We start from the raw sequence: 10,114 nt of genomic DNA on the forward strand, positions 1-10,114 counted from the left end.
ATATCAAACCATGCACATAAATACCAATCATACTATAATCAAATACCATAATAATAAATAAATAAAAATATATATTTACTTTTACGGGACGAGTGGCTCAGTAGAACCCTAACCCCAAATTCTAACAGCCATTTTGGCTCTCTTAATCCAATAAGACTGGCGCCCCGAGAGCAATGCTCGACCAGGGACCTTACCTCCGACAATTTACACAAATCAGCCCAGAGAGCCATGCTCGACTAGGGCAAACCCATAAAAATCTTATTACATGTCCATGATTATTGCCGGTGCGCACGCGGTTCTGATGTAACCCATCAGGTGGCATGTTCTACGAAAGCCACATTTCCCAATTCTCAATCATCACAAATAATAAATATCATTATCTAATGAACTCACCCAATACATATCGAAATAAAGATTAACGATTTAGGGTAAAACAACGTGCAATTCGTGAGGGGGAAAAATAATAACGCTTGTATTATTATAACATTACTAATAATAATATTTATCTTATTTCAAATATTATTAATCAAGTGAAATCATTTATTTTGTGATACTAATAATCATGTTAAGCATAAATTCTAAAATAGCGTATTAAAATCAGACCTAGCAATAGTGCAAAGATTAAATGACTTTGACTCACAGAATTGGGCGACCTCCTAACTCTGCTCCGGTGCCTCAGTTGGAGCGAGCCGAACAAACGGACAATCTAGTCATGGAAAACAATTTATCAAAACGCTGAAACAATCGATCATTAATCCTAGGTCTAGACTCCTAGGACTAACTGTCTAAGAATCTCGACTCGGGAGAATTCTACCGAAAATCCGACAGAACCTCCCCTACAACACGAACATTACCCCCCGTAAAAATGGATCCAGGACCTGCCAGAAAAACACTCCAAATATCAAACAATTTAAACAACGGGAGTCGGGTCCCCAAACTTTACTATTTCCGACTCCGACACATAGTACAAAAACATGACTATGGCAGGCAAACTGACAATTATTTATGACTCACAAATATCATCAAATACTCAATACAATCAATAGACACACAAATTAAATCAAAGAATTTCCAAGATCAACGGCCAGAGAAAATTACCGAGACGCTCGGTCGACTCGCCTCCGGCCGCCGGAGTCCGATCGATGATCTGGACACACCATCGGACTCACAACGACGCGTTGATGATGATTCCCACTTCCAATTTTCTGATCTGACACCCGATCATCCGGAAAAATTTGCGGACGATCACGGCCGTCGATTTGCAAACGGAGCCCGATTGCCACGAAACCAGTGCCATCGCGAAGCTTGACCTGAGGAGAGTCGGGATATGTCCTCCGATCGTCCATCCTCCGCCGGAGCTCACCGGAAGCTTGCCTCCATTTTCTCTCTCCACCGGATCTTCTGTCTCCGGCCACCACAGGCGACACCGCTGCCGCCAAAACAAGGCCAAGAGCGAGAGGAGTCGATCGGCACCAAGATCAGCGATCACGCGGTTCTGATGTAACCCATCAGGTGGCATGTTCTACGAAAGCCACATTTCCCAATTCTCAATCATCACAAATAATAAATATCATTATCTAATGAACTCACCCAATACATATCGAAATAAAGATTAACGATTTAGGATAAAACAACGTGCAATTCGTGAGGGGAAAAAATAATAACGCTTGTATTATTATAACATTACTAATAATAATATTTATCTTATTTCAAATATTATTAATCAAGTGAAATCATTTATTTTGTGATACTAATAATCATGTTAAGCATAAATTCTAAAATAGCGTATTAAAATCAGACCTAGCAATAGTGCAAAGATTAAATGACTTTGACTCACAGAATTGGGCGACCTCCTAACTCTGCTCCGGTGCCTCAGTTGGAGCGAGCCGAACAAACGGACAATCTAGTCATGGAAAACAATTTATCAAAACGCTGAAACAATCGATCATTAATCCTAGGTCTAGACTCCTAGGACTAACTGTCTAAGAATCTCGACTCGGGAGAATTCTACCGAAAATCCGACAGAACCTCCCCTACAACACGAACATTACCCCCCGTAAAAATGGATCCAGGACCTGCCAGAAAAACACTCCAAATATCAAACAATTTAAACAACGGGAGTCGGGTCCCCAAACTTTACTATTTCCCGACTCCGCCACATAGTACAAAAACATGACTATGGCAGGCAAACTGACAATTATTTATGACTCACAAATATCATCAAATACTCAATACAATCAATAGACACACAAATTAAATCAAAGAATTTCCAAGATCAACGGCCAGAGAAAATTACCGAGACGCTCGGTCGACTCGCCTCCGGCCGCCGGAGTCCGATCGATGATCTGGACACACCATCGGACTCACAACGACGCGTTGATGATGATTCCCACTTCCAATTTTCTGATCTGACACCCGATCATCCGGAAAAATTTGCGGACGATCACGGCCGTCGATTTGCAAACGGAGCCCGATTGCCACGAAACCAGTGCCATCGCGAAGCTTGACCTGAGGAGAGTCGGGATATGTCCTCCGATCGTCCATCCTCACGGAGCTCACCGGAAGCTTGCCTCCATTTTCTCTCTCCACCGGATCTTGTCTCCCGGCCACCACAGCCAAAACAAGGCCAAGAGCTGAGAGGAGTCGATCGGCACCAAGATCAGCCGTGGCAAGGAAGCTTGGCCATCTTCCTCCCTCGCATGAGGCTGCCGCCACGCCCGGCAGCCTTGGCTTCCTTCCTCTCTCTCCCGACCTCTCTTCTTCCCCGATTTTCTTTCCTTTCAATATCGACATTAGGCCCCCGAACTTTTCCTTATTACAATTTGGTCCCTCAACTTTCTTAATTACTTACAATTCCATCCAGCAAAATTCCAATTTAACCCCTAAACTTTCTTTTAGCCTTTCAATTAAGCCCTTAACTAATTAATTTGGGCCAAATCCGAATTATTGAAAATACACAATTACAAAAATACCCCTGACCGACATATTTATTTACAAAAATACCAAGCTCACAAATTTCCATTAAAACCCCATAAAAATAACATTATACTTTCAATCCTTATTCCAAAATAAATTTACTTCAATTATTTCTTAAAATTTCAGACTAATTGGGTATAGAAAATAACTCATTTATTTGATTAATATTAAATTTTTTATTAAATCATTTCAAATTAAACCCAATAAAAATGAAGCTAAAATTAACTTAAATAAAAACTCATTATTAAATATATAAAAATTCCGGGTGTTACATCTACCATCCGTAAAGTGTATATATTTCTCTTAGGAAAAATCTTATAGTGAAGTGATTTGACCTCATATAATTTTATAAGATGATCTCATATCTTCTTTGTTGTTTTCTTTTTAGAAACACTCAAAAGAACTCCATCTCCAAGTGCCAATTATAAATTTGCAATTGTGTTACTTTTTATTTTTTTCATTTATTATCATCCATAATTTCAGCTAGTCTATCACCAATTGCTGCTAAAAATTGTATTTTCTTTAAATTACTTAATTTTCATCTTCCACAACGAGAAATTGCTCCCGTTGAATTTTGGAATTACAAACTTTGTTGCTATATTGTTTATTATAACTTGCTCTCGCACAAATAACTTCTAGCGACTTACAACCTATTGGCTTTGATACTACTGTTAGATAAAGAGATGAAACAACATACCACAACTAAAGTATGTTACTTTATTAAACCAAAAGAAATTACAATTCTCTGTCAAAGTAGGAAAAAATAAAAAAAAAAAAAAGAAAAGAAGCTTTTTTTTTAATGAATAAAAAGGATTACAATTTCTCAATTTATAGCTTTTCTAAAACTATTTCTACTATTCATTTTATATGTAAAATATCTATTGATTTAAACCAATCTTTATTTTAACCAAATATATATATTTGTTAAAGATAACTTTACTATCTTTAAGACCAACAAGTTCAGGGAGCAAAGTGCTACTTAAACCCCACGGATAACCATCCCTCTTTTAATTTGCTTTTCTATTTTCTTTCTCCTTTTTCTCCTTTCACCTAAAAACTATGACCATACGAAGGAACTGATTAAACAAAACAATTTCAATAGATGCAAAATTGAAAGGCATGAATGAACAACCATAATTAGCTATGTCCAACCAATATCCTAATTTTCAATTAAATTTGGAATACTTTTACAGCAAAAATCACATATCACATACCACTTAAAATTCAAAATCTACATCACCAAAGAAATATTTATAGACCCATAACATATGAAACTAAATATTGCTAAATCCATTAATGAGATTAAACTATAAGAATTCATGGATTTAGACCAAACAATAGGATTAAGTTAAATCCATAAATTTTATAAAATTTCTCATTTAAAATTCCTCAATCCAAAAAATTCTAAAGTTTTTTCTAGATCATTTCTCTACAAATTAAAAGTCTGTTTGGTTCGGCTAATCAATGCAGCTGGTAGTTGATGGCTAATAGCTGGTAGTTGATGGCTGATAGCTGGCAGCTGATAAATTAAACCGTTCAGTAAAATTTAATTACTAGTTGTTGTTAGTATATAAAATGATTATTAAAGATATAAGTTATTTTTAAATATATTTTATTTTATTATACTATTTTTAATAATACAAATTAGCAAAACTAACTTATAATAATTAAAAATGTCATAGTTAATTTTGTTTAGCTCAATTGTATTTATTATTATAAATATTTATAAAAATAATTTAAATTTAAATTCCACTAATAAAAAATTTTAAACTTCAAATGTCATAATTATAAATATCATAATTATTTAATTATTAAGTATAATATTAAAATGATAATTATTTATTATGAATTATAAGAAGTTAATGATATGAAATGAATTTAAAATAAGTTAGTATTAATAAGTTTTAATAAGGATGAGGTTGTCAAAATAAAATAAAAAATTAAATCAGCTACCAACTAATAAGAAAAAGTTCTAAAATAGAGTTTAAACAATCAACAACTAATTGAGACTAAATTGATAATTAATTGTTGATCTTTAAGATTTTACCAAATGCTTTAATATAATTGTTTAGTAAAAAATAACTATCAGCTACCTCCGAACCAAACGCTCGGTAAAAAGATAAAAGTTTTAAAAAATATGCTTGTGTTTTTATGTATTTTTAACTTTAAATATGTATTCTTTTCATGACAAATACATGTATGTATTTATATTTTTTAACAAATGTCAGTATTTTAGTATAATATTATGAGATTTTATCGATGTGACTTAATTTGTTTGACATGACATTTATATACAACATGCTTGTACTTTTATTTACTTTTAATTTTAAGTATGTGTTTATTTATCGTGTGATAAATTAACATTACCGTTTGTGTTTATTAGCAAAAGACATTATTAAAAAATATGTCAGATAAATTAATTCATATCAACATAAATTTACAGCATTATAGTGGAATATCCTCTTTTACCGACAGGCAAAAATATATAGAAATAAGGTTTAACTTGGTCACCAAATTTTACAACAAATAAACCCATTTGACCTTTTATAGCCATTCTAATCCAGCACTTAACATTTTTAGATCAGTTTATCCTTTTTCTATCCAAAAAGAAGAGTGTGAGTTACACTTCCAATATAAAGAGCGTGAATCACAAAAAAAAAAATTAATTAAATTTGATAAATATTTAATAATTTTCATAATAAATAAACCATAATATATATTAATAATAACCACTTTCATTATCAATTAAAATACCACAGCCACCATCAATTGTGCTATGCACCACTGTTAACAGCAGTAATATTTTTGACGAGATTGGTGGCAACAAAGATTTGTGTGTACAGGTGGTGGGTTTGTTCAATTCATGGTAGATTTAAGGACCTGAGGAGCCCTTGTGATGGATATACACCTGATTGGAGTGGAGGCATCCTTAGGGGAAGGATTAAACAATTTCTTTACTGAATTTTTTCTAGTCAACGAGAGAGAGAGAAAAACTTGATTCCAGCAGACCCATATGCTTGAAGTCAGAAACTTAATACCCATTTCATAATTCTTTTCTCACTTCCTATTTTCTCTTAAAATCGAAGATAATAATTAAAAAAAAAAAAGAGATAGATATTAAAAAAATTGAGATGCATGTACTCTGATTATCGATGATGCCATCAATCATCACCATCATCATCAACTACCAACAATAAAATCAATTATCATTATAGGTTTTTCTTGCTTGGATGTCCTCAAAACTTTCTTTAACCTTTTGATCAAATCATATGACTTCAAACCCAGCCTTTGAATTTTTAGATTTACTTTCTCTCTCCTTTTTTGTTGGAATAATATTGAGAGAATGCATTTAGGAACAATGAAGAATTGAGCAAAGAAAGCTTGCTTTGCTACTTTCGATCTTATAATATGCAACGGTCGCAATGTTGCAGACCTTTTTCTAATAGAGTTTTACAATTTTAGTTAAAGAGTTGTGCCAATTTAGGATTTGATAGAGTTAAAGGCATTTGAGGAGTGAAATTTCTTTTTTCTTTATAGCTCTAATTAAGATTTCTTGTTAATTAACTAAATAACAAACTCTTTTAGAAAAAAACCTAACAAACTGAAAATATATATAATAAAACAAAAATTAAATATAAAATAGTTAATCAATTATTTTTAAAATAATTTTTTATTCTATCTCATGCGTGAATGTCAAACTCTTTTAACTATTAAAAAACAAAGTTAAAATGATCTTAAATCCGTAAGTATTGGGCTAAAATGACCATAAAAAGTCATAGAAATTATTTAGGCTTGCTCTATAAGTTAAGAAGCTTATTTCAAATACATACAATAAGTTGTCCTAAAAAAACATGTACTTAAAGATGAAAATACACTGAATCACATGCATTTTTTTAATATTTTTTTTAACTTTCCCCATAAGAAAACACGACTCCCTGTCCCAACCTGATGCGCCAATATTCGCCTGATGTCCCAATCTTCGACTAGTTATTTTGCAGTGGAGTCGTGGAGACAGAAGGGATAAACAATGGCTTTCTTGCCTAGATGAATGCGTTGATAGCAATGTGAGCAGATAGCGGTTGGTTGTGAATTGCAGTGGCCACTGTTGAAGGGTAAGAATAAGACTGAAATTAAGCTTATGAAGACGCGGAGAGAAGAAGACCGAAGAGATTATATCAATTTTTTTATGAAGCTTAATCCCTTTTATCCCTATTTAAAATAATTCATTTTTATTCCTAGATAGGAGCAAACAAAATGATAAAATCGCGTGCTAAATCAGCCGGAAAGAAGAAAAGGAAGTCAAATTGAACCCAAGTTATAAGTTCGTAAGTTAAATTGCACCTTATTCCAAAACATGATATTTGGTTGGGACTGACGGGAATTTGGAAACATTATGTTCGGAGTCTCCTATAATATAAGGAATACAACTTAATATATGCCAGGAGCTTGACCAAGAGGGTATTCCACCTGCTGTCAGTTTAAAATTTCTGAATAACAACAGAATTTGCAATGCCAGCGGCTTCTATTGTCTGCTCTGGATCAATGAGCTGTTTGGGAGGGAACCCCATGGTTTGCAGTTGGTAATTTCTCTCCCCTCCAGGTCTTGATGCTTCAATGAAGTCACGGATATCTCTGATAGTATGATGCAAATTGAACCGTGATACCATGCGCGTGCCATCGGCTAACCTAAGCTGAATTGAAGTGGTTGGTAATGAAGAATCTACAACTAGACCTACTGATGGCAAAGGAGGTGTCTTCAAAGAAACAGTGGGAGAAGCTGGATCAGTGGCAGTGCCACTGCTGCTACCTAAAGTTCTTCCCACGCCTTGAAATGAAGTCTGGCGTTTCTTCGGTTCCTGCATTAAAAGAAGGAAGGTGATAATAATGAACAGATAAAAACAAGGAAAAAAATGTGAGAAACAAGGAACCAACATAGTAGTTTTCCTCCCGCCTCATGAGATCAAGATGGACCTGAGACCTCCCATCTGCAGGTTGAAGCTCAAAGGGACACTCGGACTTCTTGATGCTCTGCATTACATTAAAACATAAGTACATTTATAGTACAGATGTATGTTCGCCACAAGAATCGCATTAAAGAAAATCCTTCCCATTAGGCATCTTAACATCACCTCCAACTGAAGTCAAAGAAAGCAGAACTTACTATGAAAATAAAATAGCCTAATTATAAGACTAAGTGAAACCAACTCATTAACATTCTGATTTTACAATGAAAAACTTCCATCATTATAAATACAGGTAGATCAGCACTAAGAGTCTGATTGTAGCATCTAAATTAAACTGTGATTCTGTTTCAACCAACGTAGCTTGCAGATCTAGCAAGTTAAATCAATCAGATTAAGAAGGAAACCCAGAAACATACATGTACAATAGCACATAATCATAATCTGCAATACGATGATTAGAAGTAATGACATAAAATAGTTAAGAGCTACCTCTAAAAAGGCTGCATTAGAGGGATCATCAAATCTTCGCAAAGGGCCATCATTTACAGTAAAGCCATTCCTCCAAAAAGTGACATTGTGATTGACAGCCTGAGATGGTTGAGGAGCGGATGGAACAGTCTCACCCGATAATAATCTCCCAGTCCCAGTGAAGCTTCTAGAACTTGAGGAAGAGTGAAGGTTATCAACAGGTCTTTCCACACCTAAGTGTCTAGCTTGGTCAAAAATTGCATCTGCATCGTAAGGTTTTGTAGGGTCTTGAACCAGCATGCCACTGCAATCAAAAGTAGCAGCAACACATGAAAAATGATAATGCAAACAAGCAAAGAATGCACATCATTATTCATTCACATATAAACATTAGAAATTTTTTTCTAAATCTAGGGTCATTATCAAGTTAACATTATCTATAAGATAAAAGAAACCCTAGCAATGTGGCTGGAATTCACTAAAATTACAGACAGAATTATAAAATTCTAAACAAAATCACATAATTTTCTATTCTTCAGACGATCAGGCTATGTCAAGGGCGTGTAGATACAATTAAGAACTGTATTCAATTTAAGTTTTTTTTTTTTTTAAATTACAATGATAAAGTAAACAAAAAGGTTACCTCTTTTGGCCACCAGTATAATACTCCTCAGGCTCATAGTCATCGTCGTCGTCGTCGCTAGCAGACCTCGCATCAGGCGCGTGATTCAGATCAGCAAGTGTACGGACTCCATCACGACGCGTTTTGCTTCCACCAGCAGAAGCTGCAGACTTGGCCGGCTTCTTCCTTCTGGATCGTAACCGATAAGGTGCTGCAGGAGATGGAGAGGGAGAGCGAGAGCGAGAGGGAGATAGTGAAGGACTGTAATTAGGAGAATGAGACTCGGGAGAAGGAGAGGAGGATAAAGAATTGGAAGGACGTGTCGAAGGAGCAGAAACAGGGTCAATATTATTGTTAATACTGTTGTTGCTGTTGGTGTTGGTGTTGTCGTTGTCGTTGTCGTCGTCTAAGAAAGTTGAGACGGCGGAATCGAGATTCCATTGATGGCTTTCGAGGAAAAAGATGGCTTCTTCTTTTGAAGACGAAGTGATTTCACAGAATGAATTGATTAGGGCTGCGTTTGGTGCTTCTGCTTCTGTTGTGTTGTCCATGACTGCTTTGCTTTGCTCTGCTGTATAATCAAAGCCTTTCTTCGGTGTTTAATTTGATTCAGCTTCTTTTGCCAATTGAATTGCCATGATATATGTAATATGTTAAGCTTGGCAAAGTTAAACGACGGTATTCTCAAAAAAATAAAAGTTAAACGACGATGCAGTGGCCACTGGCTAGGTGGAATTTGGACTCTTTTGTTTGGGGAAAGTTTTTTTGTTTTTTTTGGGATAATTAATAAATTTATTTAGATTTGATAATATATATTTAAACTTTTAAGAATTTTTATTAAATATTTATGATAAGTCAACAACACGATATTAGCTTATTATAAAATAGTGTATCTCTTATTAAAATTTAATAATTAAATATTTAAACTCTTAAAAAATTATAATTTAGTATGTACAATTAAAAGTTATTAATATTTAAGTTTATGAAATCAGTTATATATATATATAAAATCTAATGTAAACGTATGAAACTCTATTATATTTTTACAGTAAAAGATAATATTTACATGAAAGATGGTAAATCT

The 10,114-nt window shown here is 34.2% G+C and overlaps 1 protein-coding gene across 1 annotated transcript; it reads right to left on the reverse strand.

The window, feature by feature from the left end:
• Positions 1-7,258: 7,258 nt before the first annotated feature.
• On the reverse strand, positions 7,259-9,715 carry LOC8282544 (plant UBX domain-containing protein 4). Its single transcript, XM_002525273.4, has 4 exons — positions 9,052-9,715; positions 8,430-8,712; positions 7,909-8,004; positions 7,259-7,832 (listed from the first exon to the last, which is right to left on the reverse strand). The coding sequence occupies exons 1-4, from the start codon at positions 9,579-9,581 to the stop codon at positions 7,455-7,457; spliced, it is 1,287 nt and encodes a 428-aa protein (XP_002525319.2). The 5' UTR covers positions 9,582-9,715; the 3' UTR covers positions 7,259-7,454.
• Positions 9,716-10,114: the final 399 nt, after the last annotated feature.

Source organism: Ricinus communis, chromosome 7 (genome assembly GCF_019578655.1).
Source record: "Ricinus communis isolate WT05 ecotype wild-type chromosome 7, ASM1957865v1, whole genome shotgun sequence".
Lineage (NCBI taxonomy): Eukaryota > Viridiplantae > Streptophyta > Magnoliopsida > Malpighiales > Euphorbiaceae > Ricinus > Ricinus communis.

Excerpts from the sequence above, each read along its gene's own strand:
- LOC8282544 (XM_002525273.4), bottom strand. The coding sequence starts at position 9,581 with ATGGACAACACAACAGAAGCAGAAGCACCAAACGCAGCCCTAATCAAT. Across the intron at positions 8,713-9,051 it reads TATACTGGTGGCCAAAAGAG|TGGCATGCTGGTTCAAGACC; the intron begins GTAACCTTTTTG and ends TTTTGATTGCAG. Across the intron at positions 7,833-7,908 it reads GGCGGGAGGAAAACTACTAT|GAACCGAAGAAACGCCAGAC; the intron begins GTTGGTTCCTTG and ends CTTTTAATGCAG.